Source organism: Rhinoderma darwinii (assembly GCF_050947455.1).
Source record: "Rhinoderma darwinii isolate aRhiDar2 chromosome 5 unlocalized genomic scaffold, aRhiDar2.hap1 SUPER_5_unloc_3, whole genome shotgun sequence".
NCBI lineage: Eukaryota > Metazoa > Chordata > Amphibia > Anura > Rhinodermatidae > Rhinoderma > Rhinoderma darwinii.
Genome location: NW_027461787.1, coordinates 60,236 through 83,051, shown reverse-complemented (window position 1 = coordinate 83,051; position 22,816 = coordinate 60,236). Strand labels below are relative to the sequence as shown.

General features: G+C 44.3%; 1 protein-coding gene across 2 annotated transcripts in view; it reads left to right on the top strand.

The window, feature by feature from the left end:
• The window catches only part of LOC142689486 (tyrosinase-like), a 39,991-nt gene extending 24,620 nt beyond the window's left edge, over nt 1–15,371 (top strand). The window contains exons 3-4 of one of the 2 annotated variants that reach the window (XM_075847581.1): nt 7,320–7,458; nt 13,001–15,371. In XM_075847581.1, coding sequence (XP_075703696.1) covers nt 7,320–7,458; nt 13,001–13,208 — 347 coding nt within the window. In that variant the 3' untranslated portion in view covers nt 13,209–15,371. Of the gene's footprint in view, nt 1–7,319; nt 7,459–13,000 lie in introns of those variants that run through there. The other variant, XR_012858362.1, reaches the window with a different exon arrangement.
• The last annotated feature ends 7,445 nt before the right edge of the window (nt 15,372–22,816 follow it).

The following is a 22,816-nucleotide window of genomic DNA, read 5'->3' as shown; positions in this document are numbered from 1 at the left end:
ACAAGGACGAGGGGCCGGGGGCGCTAGTCAAGGGCCGGACACCGGTGAGGTGGGAAGACATGGAGCCCTTTCTAAATAGGTACCCTGTTAGGTCCAGGGCAAGTTTGTTGTTGGATGGTTTTCGGGTTGGTTTCCGGAACCCTGCCCCTGCTCACAAGGTGCCGTTTACCTTGCGTAGTTTGCGTTCAGCGTTGCAGTATCCAGGGGTAGTAGGGGATAAGTTGTGGAAGGAGGTGGAGTTGGGGCGCATGGCAGGTCCGTTTGGGAGTTGCCCTTTACCGGAGCTGGTGGTGTCACCACTGGGGGTGGTGCCTAAGAAGGAGCCGAATAAGTTTAGGCTCATACATCATTTATCTTACCCGAGGGGGCGATCGGTTAATGATGGGATTTCTCCGGAACTTTGCTCGGTGGCTTACACGTCGTTTGATGCGGCAGTTGCGTGCGTGCGCCGCTATGGTGTGGGTGCATTAATGGCAAAAACGGATATTGAGTCGGCCTTTCGCCTCCTCCCTGTGCATCCTGACAGCATACGGCTGTTAGGATGTTATTGGGACGGGGCTTATTTTGTGGATCGCTGCCTCCCTATGGGGTGTTCTATTTCCTGTGCCTATTTTGAGGCTTTTAGTTCTTTCCTGGAGTGGGTGGTTTGCGATGTTGCGGGGGTCTCGTCGGTCATACATTACTTGGATGATTTCCTGTGTGTTGGTCCAGGCGGGTCTTCGGTTTGTGCTACGTTGTTGAACATGATAGAGTGGGTGGCAAAGAGGTTCGGTGTGCCTTTGGCCCAGGACAAAACGGAAGGACCTAGCTCCTGTCTTGTCTTTTTAGGAATCACCATTGATTCTTTGAGGATGGAGTGTCGGCTCCCGCAAGATAAATTGGTAGCGTTACGGGCGGAGGTGGACCGGGCTAGACATTTGCGTAAGATCACGTTACGTGCATTACAGTCATTATTGGGTAAGCTTAACTTTGCTTGCAGGATTATGCCCATGGGCCGGATTTTCAGCAGGCGGCTGTCGGGAGCGACGGCTGGGGTGACAGCCCCTCATCATTTCATTCGTCTGACACAGGCGCTGAGGGCAGATTTGGCAGTTTGGTTTGAGTTTTTGCATCGTTATAATGGGAGGTCCTTGATCATGGCCCCGGTGGTTGACAGCGTGGATTGGGAGCTGTTTACAGATGCTGCGGGGGGCGTGGGATTTGGGGCTTACTGCAAGGGTCAGTGGTGCGCGGCGCGGTGGCCTGAGGAATGGGAGTTGGGTTTGGTGAAGAACCTGGCATTCCTAGAGCTGTTTCCCATAGTAGTGGCGGTGGAAATTTGGAGTGAGAGGTTTCGGGACAGCAAGGTACGGTTCCATTGTGACAACTTGGGCGTGGTGGGGGCTATTAACAACGTGTCAGCGTCATCCCCCCCGGTCGTCCGGCTGTTGAGGCACCTGGTTTTACGTTGCTTGTCTTTGAACGCTTGGGTTGTGGCGGTTCATGTGCCAGGGATCAAAAATTACATCGCAGATTCTCTTTCTCGCTTGCAGTGGGAGCGGTTCAGGATGGTGGCTCCGGACGCGGAGGAGGACGGGATCGCTTGCCCGGAATGGTTGTGGGGGCTGGGTTACGAGCCGCAGGAGGTTTGATTCAGGCTTCGCTTGCGCAGGGTACTTGGGCTGCTTATGATTCGGCGTGGCGGGAGTGGGAGAGTTGGTTGGCAGTTCTGGAGGGTGTAGTGACGGATGATGATCGGGTGGTGGCGTTGTCTTTCTGGGGCAAGTCTCTATCGCGGGCTGGTCAGTGTCCAAGGTAAATCGTTTTGTGGCAGCCCTGGCTTTTGGTTTTAAGGTCCGGGGGTACACAGATGTTACAAAAAGTTTTTTGGTTGGCCAGGCCCTGAGGGGGTACAGGAGAGGGAGGATGTTGCCGGATCAGCGGCGCCCTGTGTCGTTTATGTTGTTGGAACAGTTGTGGGGGGTGTTGTGTGACATTTGTTTTTCCAGCTACGAGGTGACCCTGTATAGGTTGGCATTCTCGTGGGCATTTTTTGGGGCCCTGAGGGTCGGGGAGCTGGTGGCTCCCAGCACAAGGAGACCTGGGGGGTTGAGAATGGAAGATGTGTTGGTAACGGATCGGAGTGTGGAATTCTGGATCCGGCGGTCTAAGACGGATCAAGGGGGTCGGGGTAAGAGAGTGGTGTTGGGGGTGGCCAAGGGGGTCAGGATGTGCCCAGTCGCCTGCTTTGCGGGGTTCAGAGAGGTCTCAACGGTGCGTAGGGGACAGTTGTTGTGTCATGAGGATGGGTCCTTTATGTCCCGGTATCAGTTTACGTGGGTTTTTCGTAGGTGTCTGCGGAAGTTGGGACTGGAGGAGGCGTTGTTTTCCCCCCATTCTTTTCGGATTGGGGCAGCGACGGAGGCAGTGGCATGGGGGTTGGGTGAGGAAGTGGTAAAGCAGATAGGTCGATGGGATTCCCGCCGCTTCCAGCTGTATGTGCGCCCTCAGTTTATATGATCTTCCAGTCGTAATCCCTCCTTCTCTACACTCCCTCCAGGTCCCCTCATCGTTTTTCTCTCCTCCTCCATGTTTCGCTTGCATCCTTACTCGTTTTGTTAATCAGTGGTTTTATTTTTCAGGACCAGCGGGGCGATTGGTGTGGATCGTCGGGCATTCCTACGTTCATTGGGGGGCGGAGCGGGCGGATGTTCGTCCAGACGGGCGGCAGTTGGGTTTTCGGCGGGAGGATGTAGTCGTGCGGTGGCTGGGGAGTAGGGGGATGCTGTGGAGTCGGGTGTTGCCGGACGTGCATCGGTTTGCGCTGATGGACAGGGCCCCGGATGTCTTGGTGTTGCATGTCGGGGGTAACGATTTGGGTAGTCGTCCTTTTCGGGAATTGATCAGGGATATAAAATACGATCTACTCAGGTTATGGTCCGTTTTCCCGGCTATTAAGGTGGTGTGGTCAGAGATTGTCCCGCGGAAGGTTTGGCAGCATGCTAGATCGGTGCAGCGGTTGAATAAAGCCAGGGTTAAGGTTAATCGGGCAGTTTCGGGTTTCGTGGTGAGAAACGGGGGGGTCTTCGTGCGTCATTATGACTTCGAGGATGGCCAGGGTAATTATTGGCTAGGTGATGGTGTGCACCTGATGGCCGTGGGGATCGACCTGTGGACTCTGCGCCTGCAGGAAGGTATCGAAAGGGCCCTCTCGTTGGGTGGGGGCTCGCATACTTAAAGGTGTCTAAGTATGTTCGTGTGGCGGATTGGGGGTCCTTGGAGTTGGTGGTAAATTACTGTGGGGGGGGGGATTCATAGGGGGTATGGTCCCTCCCCAATTTATTATGGTTGGTAGTCTGCTCAATTTGGGCTCCTGCTGGGTGGTGTCCCGAGGAGTGGTCAATTTGGGCTCCTGCTGGGTGGTGTCCCGAGGAGTGGTCAATTTGGGCTCCCGCTGGGTGGTGTCCCGGGGAGTGGTTGCGGTTGAGGTCAGCCAACTGCAGGTATAACGGTGCCCCTGAGCCAGTAGGGTGACGGCTGGGAGAAAAATACTATGCAGGTGGGCTGTTTCGTGACAGACTTTTGTAGCTCCAAGGACTCCCCTTCCATTGTTATTATTATTTGTAAATTGGTGTTCTTGATGTTTGTTTGTAAATAAAATGGCTGCTGTGGCCAAATTTATCCAACCCAAGTGTCTGAGTCTTATTAGAGGGACAGGGGGTTTGGAAAAAGGTATGGCCATTAATGGGGAAGGTGAGTAGGTGAAGCCACTTCCCCCCGGTAGGAGTGTACGCACTCTACAGTCCCCTGATCAAGTACAGGCTGGACCCGGCAGAATGCCATAGGGGGAGGCCACCATGATCAGGGATGTTAGGAAGGGAAGGAGTTAAGGAGTTAGGGGTGTGGTTAGGAGGGGGCGGATGTGAGGGGGGCGAGGTCAGTTTACTTAAGGGTAGGAGAGGGAAAGGCGTCGCCATCTTTAGTAACAGCACAGGGAAGCTTGTCCCACCCTCCCTCCCAAAATGATGTGTTCATCTGTGTGACTATTTTGGTATTTCGCTTTGTTGCTCGTTGTTTTTGTTTTTCCGCAGGTACCGGAGGATGCTGTGGAACAGTTTTGCAATGTCGCAGCAGTTGTATGGCGGATTGGGGGTCCTTGGAGTTGGTGGTAAATTACTGTGGGGGGGGGGGATTCATAGGGGGTATGGTCCCTCCCCAATTTATTATGGTTGGTAGTCTGCTCAATTTGGGCTCCTGCTGGGTGGTGTCCCGAGGAGTGGTCAATTTGGGCTCCTGCTGGGTGGTGTCCCGAGGAGTGGTCAATTTGGGCTCCCGCTGGGTGGTGTCCCGGGGAGTGGTTGCGGTTGAGGTCAGCCAACTGCAGGTATAACGGTGCCCCTGAGCCAGTAGGGTGACGGCTGGGAGAAAAATACTATGCAGGTGGGCTGTTTCGTGACAGACTTTTGTAGCTCCAAGGACTCCCCTTCCATTGTTATTATTATTTGTAAATTGGTGTTCTTGATGTTTGTTTGTAAATAAAATGGCTGCTGTGGCCAAATTTATCCAACCCAAGTGTCTGAGTCTTATTAGAGGGACAGGGGGTTTGGAAAAAGGTATGGCCATTAATGGGGAAGGTGAGTAGGTGAAGCCACTTCCCCCCGGTAGGAGTGTACGCACTCTACAGTCCCCTGATCATGTCCATACACTAATCGCAAAGCACATCCTGTCCATACACTAATCACAAAGCACATCCTGTCCATACACTAATCACACAGCGCGTCCCGTCCATACACTAATCACAAAGCACATCCTGTCCATACACTAATCACAAAGCACATCCTGTCCATACACTAATCACAAAGCGCGTCCCGTCCATACACTAATCACAAAGCGCGTCCTGTCCATACACTAATCACAAAGCGCGTCCCGTCCATACACTAATCACAAAGCACATCCCGTCCATACACTAATCACAGAGCACGTCCCGTCCATACACTAATCACAAAGCGCGTCCTGTCCATACACTAATCACAAAGCGCGTCCTGTCCATACACTAATCACAAAGCGCGTCCTGTCCATACACTAATCACAAAGCACATCCTGTCCATACACTAATCACAGAGCACGTCCCGTCCATACACTAATCACAAAGCGCGTCCTGTCCATACACTAATCACAAAGCGCGTCCCGTCCATACACTAATCACAAAGCACATCCCGTCCATACACTAATCACAAAGCACGTCCTGTCCACACACTAATCACAAAGCACGTCCCGTCCATACACTAATCACAAAGCACATCCTGTCCATACACTAATCACAAAGCGCGTCCTGTCCATACACTAATCACAAAGCGCGTCCTGTCCATACACTAATCACAAAGCGCGTCCTGTCCATACACTAATCACAAAGCACATCCCGTCCATACACTAATCACAAAGCACATCCCGTCCATACACTAATCACACAGCGCGTCCTGTCCATACACTAATCACAAAGCGCGTCCTGTCCATACACTAATCACAAAGCGCGTCCTGTCCATACACTAATCACAAAGCACGTCCCGTCCATACACTAATCACAAAGCACATCCTGTCCATACACTAATCACACAGCGCGTCCCGTCCATACACTAATCACAAAGCACATCCTGTCCATACACTAATCACAAAGCGCGTCCCGTCCATACACTAATCACAAAGCACATCCTGTCCATACACTAATCACAAAGCGCGTCCCGTCCATACACTAATCACAAAGCACATCCTGTCCATACACTAATCACAAAGCACGTCCTGTCCATACACTAATCACAAAGCACATCCTGTCCATACACTAATCACAAAGCGCGTCCCGTCCATACACTAATCACAAAGCGCGTCCCGTCCATACACTAATCACAAAGCGCGTCCCGTCCATACACTAATCACAAAGCACATCCTGTCCATACACTAATCACAAAGCACATCCCGTCCACACACTAATCACAAAGCACGTCCCGTCCATACACTAATCACAAAGCACGTCCCGTCCATACACTAGTCACAAAGCGCGTCCCGTCCATACACTAATCACACAGCGCGTCCCGTCCATACACTAGTCACAAAGCATGTCCCGTCCACACACTAATCACAAAGCACATCCCATCCATACACTAATCACAAAGCACATCCCGTCCATACACTAATCACAAAGCACATCCCGTCCATACACTAATCACAAAGCACATCCCGTCCATACACTAATCACACAGCGCGTCCTGTCCATACACTAATCACAAAGCGCGTCCTGTCCATACACTAATCACAAAGCGCGTCCTGTCCATACACTAATCACAAAGCACGTCCCGTCCATACACTAATCACAAAGCACATCCTGTCCATACACTAATCACAAAGCGCGTCCCGTCCATACACTAATCACAAAGCACATCCTGTCCATACACTAATCACAAAGCACGTCCTGTCCATACACTAATCACAAAGCACATCCTGTCCATACACTAATCACAAAGCACGTCCTGTCCATACACTAATCACAAAGCACATCCTGTCCATACACTAATCACAAAGCGCGTCCCGTCCATACACTAATCACAAAGCGCGTCCCGTCCATACACTAATCACAAAGCACATCCTGTCCATACACTAATCACAAAGCACATCCCGTCCACACACTAATCACAAAGCACGTCCCGTCCATACACTAATCACAAAGCACGTCCTGTCCATACACTAATCACAAAGCACATCCCGTCCATACACTAATCACAAAGCGCGTCCCGTCCATACACTAGTCACAAAGCGCGTCCTGTCCATACACTAATCACAAAGCGCGTCCCGTCCATACACTAATCACAAAGCACATCCCGTCCATACACTAATCACAAAGCGCGTCCCGTCCATACACTAATCACAAAGCGCGTCCCGTCCATACACTAATCACAAAGCACATCCTGTCCATACACTAATCACAAAGCACATCCCGTCCACACACTAATCACAAAGCACGTCCCGTCCATACACTAATCACACAGCGCGTCCCGTCCATACACTAATCACACAGCGCGTCCCGTCCATACACTAATCACAAAGCGCGTCCCGTCCATACACTAATCACACAGCGCGTCCCGTCCATACACTAGTCACAAAGCGCGTCCTGTCCATACACTAATCACAAAGCGCGTCCCGTCCCGCTATTCTCTACTTCTCTGCAGATGATTTCAGTTCATTACACCGACGATGTGCCTGAGCATTGAAGCTGCGAGGTTTCTGTCATATTATTCCACTTTCACCAGCAAGAACATTCCTTAAAGGGAAATAATCTTATCTTTTTCCAGGTTTTTTGGCACCAGATGGAATGACTTTGAGGAGAAGCATACACAACCTGGTCCATATATATATGGGAGGTACCATGTCCCAGGTCCCAATTTCCGGCAATGACCCAATATTCATCTTGCACCACAGCTTCATTGACAAGTGAGTGCCTGAATGAAAGCGACTAATGGAAATCTACCAGTCATTAGACTCAAAACTCTACAAGCAAAGAAAGAATGTAACAAAAAATGGTAAAACAATAACAGTTCTGGCGTAACAGGAAACATTACAATAAAAGAGAAAATACAGGAGAGCGTAGACCTTACTGGAGGCCGCCATGTGCAAATATGAGTGACTAGGGATGTATATATATATATACTGATAGCACATAGACATATATCTATATACTGATAGTACATGGGCATATATCTATATACTGATAGTACACAGGCATATATCTATATACTGATAGTACACAGGCATATATCTATATACTGATAGTACACAGGCATATATCTATATACTGATAGTACACAGGCATATATCTATATACTGATAGTACACAGGCATATATCTATATACTGATAGTACACAGGCATATATCTATATACTGATAGCACACAGGCATATATCTATATACTGATACCACACAGGCATATATCTATATACTGATAGTACACAGGCATATATCTATATACTGATAGCACACAGGCACATATCTATATACTGATACTACACAGGCATATATATCTATATACTGATAGCACACAGGCATATATCTATATACTGATAGTACACAGGCATATATCTATACACAGATGGTACACAGGCATATATCTATATACTGATAGCACATAGGCATATATCTATATACTGATAGCACACAGGCATATATCTATATACTGATAGTACACAGGCATATATCTATATACTGATAGCACACAGGCATATATCTATATACTGATAGTACACAGGCATATATCTATATACTGATAGTACACAGGCATATATCTATATACTGATACTACACAGGCATATATCTATATACTGATAGCACACAGGCATATATCTATATACTGATAGTACACAGGAATATATCTATATACTGATAGCACACAGGCATACATCTATATACTGATAGCACACAGGCACATATCTATATACTGATAGTACACATCATATACACTAATATTTACTAGATACTACACATCATATACACTAATATTTACTAGATACTACACATCATATACACTAATATTTACTAGATACTACACACCATATACACTAATATTTACTAGATACTACACACCATATACATTAATATTTACTAGATACTACACATCATATACACTAATATTTACTAGATACTACACATCATATACACTAATATTTACTAGATACTACACGCCATATACACTAATATTTACTAGATACTACACATCATATACACTAATATTTACTAGATACTGAACATCATATACACTAATATTTACTAGATACTGAACATCATATACACTAATATTTACTAGATACTACACATCATATACACTAATATTTACTAGATACTGAACATCATATACACTAATATTTACTAGATACTACACATCATATACACTAATATTTACTAGATACTGAACATCATATACACTAATATTTACTAGATACTACACACCATATACACTAATATTTACTAGATACTACACATCATATACACTAATATTTACTAGATACTGAACATCATATACACTAATATTTACTAGATACTGAACATCATATACACTAATATTTACTAGATACTACACATCATATACACTAATATTTACTAGATACTACACATCATATACACTAATATTTACTAGATACTGAACATCATATACACTAATATTTACTAGATACTACACACCATATACACTAATATTTACTAGATACTACACACCATATACACTAATATTTACTAGATACTACACATCATATACACTAATATTTACTAGATACTACACATCATATACACTAATATTTACTAGATACTACACATCATATACACTAATATTTACTAGATACTGCACATCATATACACTAATATTTACTAGATACTGCACATCATATACACTAATATTTACTAGATACTGAACATCATATACACTAATATTTACTAGATACTGCACACCATATACACTAATATTTACTAGATACTACACGCCATATACACTAATATTTACTAGATACTACACACCATATACACTAATATTTACTAGATATTACACTTCATATACACTAATATTTACTAGATACTACACGCCATATACACTAATATTTACTAGATACTACACATCATATACACTAATATTTACTAGATACTACACACCATATACACTAATATTTACTAGATACTACACGCCATATACACTAATATTTACTAGATACTACACACCATATACACTAATATTTACTAGATACTGAACATCATATACACTAATATTTACTAGATACTACACACCATATACACTAATATTTACTAGATACTACACGCCATATACACTAATATTTACTAGATACTACACGCCATATACACTAATATTTACTAGATACTACACATCATATACACTAATATTTACTAGATACTACACACCATATACACTGATATTTACTAGATACTACACTTCATATACACTAATATTTACTAGATACTACACATCATATACACTAATATTTACTAGATACTACACATCATATACACTAATATTTACTAGATGCTGAACATCATATACACTAATATTTACTAGATACTACACGCCATATACACTGATATTTACTAGATACTACACTTCATATACACTAATATTTACTAGATACTACACGCCATATACACTAATATTTACTAGATACTACACATCATATACACTAATATTTACTAGATACTACACATCATATACACTAATATTTACTAGATACTACACTTCATATACACTAATATTTACTAGATACTACACGCCATATACACTAATATTTACTAGATACTACACATCATATACACTAATATTTACTAGATACTGAACATCATATACACTAATATTTACTAGATACTGAACATCATATACACTAATATTTACTAGATACTGAACATCATATACACTAATATTTACTAGATACTACACATCATATACACTAATATTTACTAGATACTACACATCATATACACTAATATTTACTACATACTACACATCATATACACTAATATTTACTAGATACTACACGCCATATACACTAATATTTACTAGATACTACACATCATATACACTAATATTTACTAGATACTGAACATCATATACACTAATATTTACTAGATACTACACACCATATACACTAATATTTACTAGATACTACACATCATATACACTAATATTTACTAGATAGTACACATCATATACACTGATATTTACTAGATACTACACATCATATACACTAATATTTACTAGATACTACACATCATATACACTAATATTTACTAGATACTGCACATCATATACACTAATATTTACTAGATACTGAACATCATATACACTAATATTTACTAGATACTGCACACCATATACACTAATATTTACTAGATACTACACGCCATATACACTAATATTTACTAGATACTACACACCATATACACTAATATTTACTAGATATTACACTTCATATACACTAATATTTACTAGATACTACACATCATATACACTAATATTTACTAGATACTACACACCATATACACTAATATTTACTAGATACTACACACCATATACACTAATATTTACTAGATACTACACACCATATACACTGATATTTACTAGATACTACACACCATATACACCAATATTTACTAGATACTACACACCATATACACTAATATTTACTAGATACTACACATCATATACACTAATATTTACTAGATACTACACGCCATATACACTGATATTTACAAGATACTACACGCCATATACACTGATATTTACTAGATACTGAACATCATATACACTAATATTTACTAGATACTACACATCATATACACTAATATTTACTAGATACTACACACCATATACACTAATATTTACTAGATACTGAACATCATATACACTAATATTTACTAGATACTACACATCATATACACTAATATTTACTAGATACTACACACCATATACACTGATATTTACTAGATACTGAACATCATATACACTAATATTTACTAGATACTAGACATCATATACACTAATATTTACTAGATACTACACATCATATACACTAATATTTACTAGATACTACACACCATATACACTAATATTTACTAGATACTACACATCATATACACTAATATTTACTAGATACTACACGCCATATACACTGATATTTACAAGATACTACACGCCATATACACTGATATTTACTAGATACTGAACATCATATACACTAATATTTACTAGATACTACACATCATATACACTAATATTTACTAGATACTACACACCATATACACTAATATTTACTAGATACTGAACATCATATACACTAATATTTACTAGATACTACACATCATATACACTAATATTTACTAGATACTACACGCCATATACACTAATATTTACTAGATACTACACATCATATACACTAATATTTACTAGATACTACACATCATATACACTAATATTTACTAGATACTACACGCCATATACACTAATATTTACTAGATACTACACATCATATACACTAATATTTACTAGATACTACACATCATATACACTAATATTTACTAGATACTACACACCATATACACTAATATTTACTAGATACTACACACCATATACACTAATATTTACTAGATACTACACATCATATACACTAATATTTACTAGATACTGAACATCATATACACTAATATTTACTAGATACTGAACATCATATACACTAATATTTACTAGATACTACACATCATATACACTAATATTTACTAGATACTGAACATCATATACACTAATAATCACATGGGACTAAGCACCATAACTAGTAATACTCACCCGGGGCCAGGAATTTGTCTGTAGTATTCAGAACACACTTGAACATTTGTGTCTTGAGAGACGCATTGTTATTTTCTGTGGTCTCTTTACACTGGTTTATGAGCTTTGACAATTTTTTGTGATTGCAGCTTATTTTTATTTTTCTGCATTGGTGTAATGTATTGTGTCCTCAGCAATAAAGGTATTTTAAATGGTGGTAGGTTTTGTTGAGAGATTCCTCTTTGAGATGTCCATTAGAATGGTGGGGATCTGTCATGATCTTGTCCCTTATCAGAGAAGTCGCCAGAACTTGTAGTAAATCCACACTAACATGTATGGAAAACTTAAGGACAAGGGCCGTGTAATCGAGCGCCGACCAATGGCACAGCTAGTTATCAGCGTTCATTTGCTCCTGTCACAAGTATCTTTGTATGGAGATGAGCGCTTGTTACTACGATCACTCGTCCTCATACATTAACATGTCAGCGGTTACCACTGTTTGCTCTTTCATCGCCTGATCGTTGCCTTGTTTACACAGGGCAGTTATCTGGAACGAGCATTCATTTGCCCGATTATTTGCTGGTCTATAAGAGCGCTTATTCTGCCGAATTGTTTGCTTCTGCACTTACACTGATCTGTCTAATATTGTGCTTCCATATTGTGCACAGGATTTTTGAAACATGGATTTCAAGATACAATGGATCCCCGGAAAATTACCCTGAGAACAACGAGCTGGGCCAGGGTCCCAATGATTGTTCTACCCCGTATTTTCCATGTTACAAGAACAAAGATCTTATCCGCCGGTCCGTAGAGCTTGGATATGAATATTCCCCTTTCCACAGAAAGCAGCCAATGGGGAGGAAATGTTTTCAGTAAGATGCAAAATTTTTGATGAACTCATTTACAGGCCTTAAATGAACATTATAAATGTAGAAAGTACCACCGCTGAAGGTCATTGGTCTCCGTGGTGCTCCAATAGGTCAATGTGCTGAACCCCAGGCTTCAATTGTGTGTGTATAATGTGTTTATAGGAAATATATTATATGTAATTCCAATAAATGTATATTATTGGTTCATTTCTTATGTCCCTTCTGGTACAACCAAGTTAAATAAAGTGGCGAGCAATTGCTTGTACTCAGATCTCACCGGTCATTGCAACATTCTGCATGTTCAAGAACTCCCTGACTAAATCTCTTCAGAGCAGATGTAACACGTGATTCAACAGACCAGGCTCCTTCTTCTATTGGCCCATGCTCCAGTAATGATGACCACGTGTCCACTATAAGCACTTTCAGCGGTGGACAGGTGTCCGCACGGCCGCTCTGACCAGTCTGCGGGTACATAGCCCCATATACAGCCAGTTGCGATGCTCTAGGTCGTCTGACACATTTCTATTATAGCCAGCAGTATCTTTATCAGTAATTTGTGGTACAGTATTGCTGCTGTGTATCGGACCAGACAGACGAGTCTTGTTTGCCCATGATTCTGTTGCTGGTCACAGGCCATTCTTCTTGGAGCACTTTTGGTCGGAACTAACCACTGTATACCGGGAACACCCCACAAGACCAGCCATTTTGAGAATCTCTCACCCAGTTGTCTACACATCACAATTTGCCTCTTGTCCCAGTCGCTCAGATCCTTACACTTCTCCAATTTTCCTATTTTCAACATCAACTTCAAAAACTGACTGATCACTTGCTGCCGAATATATCCCCCCCCCCCCCTTGTCAGGCGCCATTACAACCATGCAATATATATAAGTATACACATAAAACGAAGTGAAGATACATTAAAAAGCAGCCACAACACCAACGCTGAAGGGAATAAACAGCAGGCAAGTAACCAGGCGCACAAAATGCACTTCCGCTTTATCCCTTACATCACTAGACATTTGGATGTTGTACTTTCTCAGAGGCAGAACAATTTTTTGCACAACTGAGGGTTGTGGTGGCTGAAAAAAAAACACAAGAGGTCCATCCAGCCTGCCCGATCATGTATAATTCTGGGTTTAGCTATTAAATGTTACTTCTTCCTTTTGTTTCTTTTAATCCTTTCACTTAAATATTTACATATTGGCAGTAATAGCATTTCAGGCCAAACTCCTGGCTAAGACTTTTCTTGGCTTTAAAATGCAGAAGTGACGTGATGAGGAGGGGTTTGTGTATCGCTCCTAGACCTCACTGCAAGTAAATGCAGGGAGCAGACGCATGGTCATATACTAATCCCTGCAGACTCTAGATCAGGGGTCTCAAGTACGCGGCCCGCAGGCCGCATGCGGCCTTTGAGGCTGTCATCTGCGGCCCGCGGGACACGGAGCCGCTAGTAAAGACTCTGCTCCGGGACTCTGTGGAATTCCCTGACATCGCTGTCCATGAATGATCACGCAATGTCTGGGGCTTCCCCAGAGCCTGAGTGCCGGGCAGAACGCTAGTATAGGCCCTGCTCCGGGACTCTATGGAATTCCCTGACATTGCTGTCCATATATGGATAGTTTTGTCAGGGTCTTCCCCGGAGCGGAGTTCCAGGCAGAGCGCTATCATAGGCTCTGCTCCGGGACTCTGTGGAATCCCCTGACATCGCTGTCCATGAATGGACACGCGATGTCTGGGGCTTCCCCAGAGCCTGAGTCCTGGGCAGAGCGCTAGTATAGGCTCTGCTCCGGGACTCTGTGGAATCCCCTGACTCTGGTGTCCATGAATAGACACGCGATGTCTGGGGCTTCCCCAGTGCCTGAGTCCCAGGCACAGCGCTACCATAGACTCTGTTCCGGAACTCTGTGGAATCCCCTGACATCGCTGTCCATACATGTTCAGTTTTGTCAGGGTCTTCCCCAGGGCGGAGTCCTGGGCAGAGCGCTAGTATAGGTTGTGCTCCGGGACTCTGTGGAATCCCCTGACATCACTGTCCATATGTGGCTTCCCCAGAGCTGGACAGTGATGTCAGGAGCACAGCTGAAGTCCCAGTAGGAGCGCTAGTAGTTCTCTGCCTGGGACTCCAGCTCTGGGCTTGCCCCTAACATCCCTGTCCATATATGAACAGTGACGTCTGGAGCAGAGCTGGAATCCCAGGCAGGGTGCTAGAAGCGGCTCTGCTCTGGGACTCCAGCTCTGGGCAAGCCCCTGACATCATTGTCCATATATGGACACTGATGTCAGTGGCTTCCGCAGAGTTCTGGAGCAGAGCCTACACTAGTGCTCCGCTCTGGAACATCGGCTCTGGGGTTGCCCCTGACATCACATTCTGGTCCAGGATCTACAGAGGGCACTGTGGCAGCATCTACAGAGGGCACTGTGGCAGCATCTACAGAGGGCACTGTGGCACGATCTAAAAAGGGGCTGCCTAATCTTGACATTTGTGCGTCTGCCAAACGCTGCCAACTGAGCTGCCGGACTGCATTTAGCAACATTTAAACTGTAAAACTGGACTGTTGAAATAAGTACGCAGATAAATCTCGGAAATTTCCTTTTAAACCTAGTGCTATTATTATAGTAATGTATTAATGTTATAGTAATTTTGTATTATTATAGTTGTTCAAATAACTAATTGATTAACAATCATTTTGTATTGTATCAAATTTGAAAGTAATGCGGCCCGTCAACTTCACATTCTTTCTATATGTAGCCCACTTACCCGGCCGAGTTTGAGACCCCTGCTCTAGATCATCCCGGGGGTATTATGTGAACCATACTTTATGCAGGGACACACCTGAAACAAGCAGAGACGATACATGCTGATTATCACATGGGAAAGGGGTTCTTTTTTTTTTTACTACGGAGCCTATCTAGTTACCCCACGCCCTCTTAATCAGGCCTCCTCGTGTAGACCGGTATTTGGATCGTGGAGTCCAATAAGTCACAGTGAGGACTCCCCCTGCACACAGACACATTTTAAAAATGTTTATGCTTTCCATTTATTTGGTATCTCCATACTCGTAATAACATACGTAGCAAAGTTATAAATGCTATTTAAAAGAAACAACAACAACAACAACAACTGTGTAGGGCTAGTATTACTAGTAGTAGTAGTAGTAGTAGTAGTAGTAGTAATAGTAATAGTGGCAGTAGTAGTAGTAGTAGCAGTAGCAGTAGTAGTAGTAGTAGTAGTAGTAGTAATAGTAATAGTGGCAGTAGTAGTAGTAGTAGTAGTAGTAGTAGTACTACAGGATAGAACATGATGGACAGGCAGGAGATGTGTGGCTGTGTAGGTGTAGTATTAATAGTAGTAGAAATAGTAGTAGTATTAGTAGTGTTATTATTATTATTAGTAGTAGTAGTAGTAGTAGTAGTATTATCAGTATTAGTAGTAGTAGTAGTAGTAGTAGCAGCAGCAGCACTAGTAGTAGTAGTAGTAGTAGCAGCAGCAGTAGTAGTAGTAGTAGTATAAGTAGTAGTAGTAGTAGTAGCAGCAGCAGCAGCAGCACTAGTAGTAGTAGTAGTAGTAGTAGTAGTAGTAGAAGTAGTAGTAGTAGTAGTAGTACTAGTAGTACAGTATAAACCATGATGGACAGGCAGGAGATGTGTGGATGTGTAAGGGTAGTAGTAGTAGTAGTTGTAGCAGTAGTAGTATAAGTAGTAGTAGTAGTATCAGTAGTAGTAGTAGTAGCAGCAGTATTAGTAATAGTAGTAGTAGTAGTAGTAGTAGTAGTATCAGTAGTAGTAGTAGTAGTAGTAGTAGTAGTAGTAGTAGCAGCAGTATTAGTAATGGTAGTAGTAATAGTATTACAGTAAAGAACATGATACACAGGGTGGAGATGTGCAGCTGTGTAGGGGTGGTAGCTGTAGTAGTAGTAGTAGTAGTAGTAGTAGTAGTAGTAGTAGTAGTAATAATGGCATTAGTAGTAGTAGTAGTAGTAGTACAGTATAGAATATGATGGATAGGCAGGAGATGTGCGACTGTGTAGGTGTAGTAGTAGTAGTAGTAGCAGCAGTATTAGTAATAGTAGTAGTAGTAGTAGTAGTAGTAGTAGTAGTAGTAGTAGTAGTAGCAGCAGTATTAGTAATAGTAGTAGTAGTAGTAGTAGTAGTAGTAGTAGTAGTAGTAGTAGTAGTAGTAGCAGCAGTATTAGTAATAGTGCAGCATCCCAGAAGATACCCTTCTGGTTCCCTGTTATTTGTATGTCATGCATTGTATGTGTTTTACATGTCTTTATTATTTTTCACACAGTGTGCTGTTCACCAGCTGAAGAGAAGGATGAAGGTATCAGTGGGGAGCCACTAGAGGGTGCATTGTACATCTAGCATTGTTTGAAAAGGGGGTGGAGCCTGGCTACTGCCCTAGAGCCTCACTCTGACTCTGTCTCACAGTCTACACAGAGGAGTCGGGTCGTGTCTGTGAGGAGACAGACATGTCTGCTAGCTGCTCTGACACAGCAGATTAATACAATCCTTTCAACTGGCAACAGGTCTCAGCACCTGCAGCCCAATGCAAGAGGAGGAACAGTAAGGAGATTGTAACCAGCATATCATCTCTATCATCACCACAGCAAGTATTATTTAGCTGAAAAGCTGTCTGTCTGTTTCTGAGGAGAAGTCTATATAATATTGGGCCTCAGAACTCCTGCTGGCGCTGTTACCGGTTCTGCCGCACGCCACAATTAATATAAGAAGTGTCTATCAAGTCACTCAACTACAACCCTCATCACTGAGAAAAGTGAGTTCATTTATTACACACGCTGCTGGAAAAGTGAATGATTTCTAGATATAGCTGGACAATTGAAACCCTCATTGGTCACCCACTGGTCCCTTCTTCCCCTCAACTGTTGAAGTGGACAGAAGATAACGTGCCTCCATTTTGGAAGACTGTATAAAGTTCTTCAGTAAACGTGAGTTATTCAAATCCCCTGTGTCGTCTGGTCCCTGCACTGCATAACATCAAGGGCACCCCACATACCACCTTGCCAGGCGCACACATACTACTACCACCATCACGGGAGTTGCTACGGGGGAAAAGACTATCACCACCATCATCCATAGTGCAGCCCCCCTGTCACTGTGCCAGCCCGAGAAGGAGCGAGGGAGGAGAGATAGAGGGTTCCTACAGATACCTCAGGCCATACACCGTGCACTTCACTACTGCTCCCATCCTCCTGGGAAGCTCTTCCTCGTGGTTGCTGCATATAAACTTTGGCGTCACGAACAGGATACGTTTAAATCTCATGTGGGCCCCAAACCAGAGAGACTTTGTCCCAAAGCCCTGGTCCCCACCGTACAAAGCTGCAACCGCAGCTGCAAGAGACTATTTCAGCCCCAAAAGGGGTTAAAATCACTGTTTCCCGGCAGTTCCAGCCCAAAAGGGGTTAATCCGCCATTTTACCTCACAAACTGCTGCGTCACAGTTCCATTTACCCGCTCCAGACAGGTTAACCTGCGGCGCCAGTCTAGCGCCACCATCTGGATGATTATAGGAACTCACAATATCCAGCACAGGCAAGAGGGAACGGCCGAAAACTGCTAGGCGCCGCCATCTTGGATGAGTGAAGCCTCTGCACGGCACCTCCACCGCGGATGCCCTGCAACCAGCAACTCTCCCAAAAACATCACAGGAGAGCAACGGAACAGCCCGGTAACAAAGTACAGCCCAGAGGGAAGCAACAGCATACCATCGGTGAGTCCCGATTCAATTGGCCATCAAGTTAACCCCTGCTGTACCACCACCGGTGCCCAATAAAAAACCCCGGGAGCATCCTGGACATCACTCCGGACCCAATAAAAAGTCCGGGAGCACCTTTAACAAGACCCCCGACTCAGTTAAAAGTCCGGGAGCGCCAATAATAGACATTGGAAAAATTTAAAGGGACAGTAACAATGTCGGACTCAAGTGACACGGAAGAGCCCGGTCTCAGCACGGTCACTACACTGGCCATGACAGAAAGAACAACACCTGCTGCAGCACCCTGCATCATGCCGCTGTCCATGCCCTACTATGCAGGGGCCCCATGGCTGCCCCACTACAAAGGTGAACCACACACCTTAAAAGACTTTAGAAAAAAGATGCTTGCCATGTTCCGCCTCTACCCCATTCCAGAAGAACAGAAGGTAGAGATCTTAATGGGACAACTACAAGATGTGGCCCTAAAAGAAGTGGAGTCCTGGCCACGTATCCAAAAGAAGGCTGTGGATCAGATCCTGGTCCAGCTACGTACCACCTTTGAGCCCAAATCCATCTCTGAGCTCAGGATGAGGTTCATGGACAGAGTTCAGCAACCAGGTGAGACACTCCGAAATTTTGCTCTTTCCTTACAGGAGACCATGAGGGCCATGATACAAGCCGACCCCCATGAGGCTGAAAAAGCAGACAGAATCCTGAGGGAGCAGTTCATTGAAGGAGTCGCCTCAGATTCCATGAGTCATCAACTACAAATGATGTCCGTCCAGAACCCTGACAGCACCTTCCATGAGTTTAAAGAACTGGCCATAGAGGTACTAGAAAGAAGGCCCAGAAGAAGAACAGTCAGGGCTACCACCCCTCTTAAAGAGGCAGAAGAGGAACCTGCCCCAGTAGCACCACATCCAACACCTTGCAAGCCCATCACCTACCAGGCTACACAGGCTCAAATCACAGCTGGAGGAGATCAGTACCAAGATCAACTGAAACTCATTGCCAAAAGCCTGGAGCAAGTCTGCCAACGACTGGAGAATCTAGAAGCCAGCTCTCCAGTAAAATGTGAGCTGCCAACATCTAGAGACAGTTATCCAAATAGTCCTAGCAAGGGCTACCGCAATAGTCCCAACAAAACGTCGACAGATCGCTTTGATGAACATGGGAGACCTGCCTGCAGACACTGCCATAAGATAGGTCACCAAGAACGTCAATGCTGGGCGTTAAACGGACGTCTCCCGAGGCAGAGGACCATTCCTCGGGAGGAGAAATAATAGGTCCCAAAGATCCAAAATGGCTGCCACGGTTTGTCGGACCTCGTCCAGAAGTTACCATCCGCATCAATGGAGTACCATTTGCTGCCCTCCTGGATACGGGATCCCAAGTGACAACCATCCAGCAGGCCGCCTTTGAACAACACTGGAGTAGCGAGATCCTGATGCAACCTCCAGAAGCCTGGTTAGACGTCATCGCTACCAACGGCCAGTCCCTACCTCTGCACGGGTACTGGGAGCCTACTGTCCAAGTGGGAGGAGTGCACTTACCTCAGCAAGGAGTCCTCGTGATCAAAGTTAAAGATCAAGGACAACCCACAGTAATTCTGGGAATGAACATCCTAAAGCACTGCTATGGAGAAATGCTAGAGGCCCTACGACAATCCGTCCCCACGGCTTCCCAGGCTGCCCAGAAGGTAATACACAAGACCATCCGTGTACTGGCTGCCCAACAGCGATTCACCAACGCCAGAGGAGAGATCTGCAGAGCTCGCATCAAGGACCACCATCCAGTAACCCTAAAACCTGGCACAGAAACACTGCTATGGTGTCGGGCCCGTTCAGGCCTACAAGGACTTGACTACCAAGCCCTAGTGGAACCAATACCACTAGATGAACATCCAATGGTTATGGCTGCCCGAAGTTTAGTGACTGTGGTCGAAGGGAAAGTACCCATCCGTCTTCTCAACTTAGGAGACCATTCAGTAACCCTGAGGAAGTACTACCCTGTAGCACAGCTGTCCCAACTCAGTGTGCAAGACCTGGTGGACATTCCAACTGTCACCGCTAAACAGGCTGCACAGCAACTAAAGACGTCAGAAGAAGCACCAGAAACACCCTGGTGGGGAGAAATCCATGTGGGAACTGCAACAACACCTGCCTACCAGATCCAAGGAGTACTTGAAGTGGCTCAGGATAACCATGAAGCCTTCAGTAAGCATCCTCTGGACCATGGGAGAGCAAAAGACATTGAGCACACTATTCCCACTGGTACTCATCCTCCCATTAAGGAAAGACACAGGCCTATACCACCTGCCCTATACCAAGACGTGAAGCAGATGGTCCACGACATGAAAGAGGCTAAAGTCATCCAAGAAAGTCACAGCCCCTGGGCTGCACCACTAGTTCTTGTCAGGAAGAAAGATGGCAACCTTCGCTTCTGTGTGGATTACAGAAAAATTAATAACATTACCCACAAGGATGCCTATCCTCTTCCAAGGATTGAAGAATCTCTGACAGCCCTGGGATCAGCTGCCTACTTCTCTACACTGGATCTCACAAGTGGTTACTGGCAAGTACCAATGTCTCCAGCTGATAGGGAGAAGACAGCCTTCACCACCTCAATGGGCTTATTCGAGTTCAATTGCATGCCCTTCGGACTGTGCAATGCTCCTGGAACATTCCAAAGGCTGATGGAAAGATGCCTAGGTCACCGGAACTTTGAGACTGTGCTCCTATACCTGGATGACGTCATAGTCTACTCCAAGTCCTATGAAGATCATCTCAAGCATCTAGCTGAAGTGTTCCAGGTCCTAACCAAAAATGGCTTAAAAATCAAACCCTCCAAGTGTCACCTCCTCCAACCTCAAGTCCAGTACTTGGGACATATAGTGAGCGCAGAAGGCATAAAGCCAGATCCTGAGAAGATAGCTGCTGTCCACAGTTGGCCTACACCTACCACTGTGAAGGAAGTAAGAAGCTTTCTCGGATTTGCCGGGTACTACAGGAGATTCATTCCTCATTTTGCCCGCATCGCTGAACCGCTACAAGAACTCTTGAGGGGGCACCCTAAAGAACACTTGAAGAGGAGAATTCCCATTAACTGGAAAGAAGAACAAGAAATTGCCTTCCAGTTACTGAAAAGATTATTGACTGAACCACCCACTCTGGGCTACCCAGATTACAGCCTGCCCTTCCATCTTTACACAGATGCAAGCAACCAAGGACTTGGTGCAGTGCTGGCCCAACAACAAGGAGACAAAGAAAGAGTGATCGCCTATGCAAGTAGAGCACTCAAAGGAGCTGAAAGAAACGATCAGAACTATAGTTCCTTCAAGCTGGAGTTCCTTGCATTGGTCTGGGCCGTCACAGAGAAGTTTAAGGACTACCTTGCCGCTTCTTCCTTCACTGTCTTCACAGATAACAACCCGCTAGCACACCTGAACACCGCAAGGCTGGGAGCCTTAGAACAGAGATGGGCTTCACGATTAGCAAATTACAACTTCGTGGTCAAATACAGAACAGGCAAGTCCAACATCAATGCGGATGCCTTGTCCCGCCTGCCTACAGGAGAAGACCCGGAGAATCCTGATGATGACAACCACAAAGAGGAAGTAGAGATGCCTGCATTCTACAACCGCTTTGCAGATCCTGATGCTATCAACAACAAAACCCAGGTACATTGTTCTTCCCAACAGGCCAAGAAGCAGTCACCAGAACAAGAACAATGGGCCCTGTTGCAAGCTGAGAGCAGAGTGATTGGAGATATCCTAGACTACCTGGATACCAAAAAAATACCCATTAGAATCCGCCGAGGCAACACAGACCCAGAACTACTTCGCCTTTGGAGACAAAGGAAACGTCTCTTTGAAGAGAATGGTCTGCTGCTGAGGA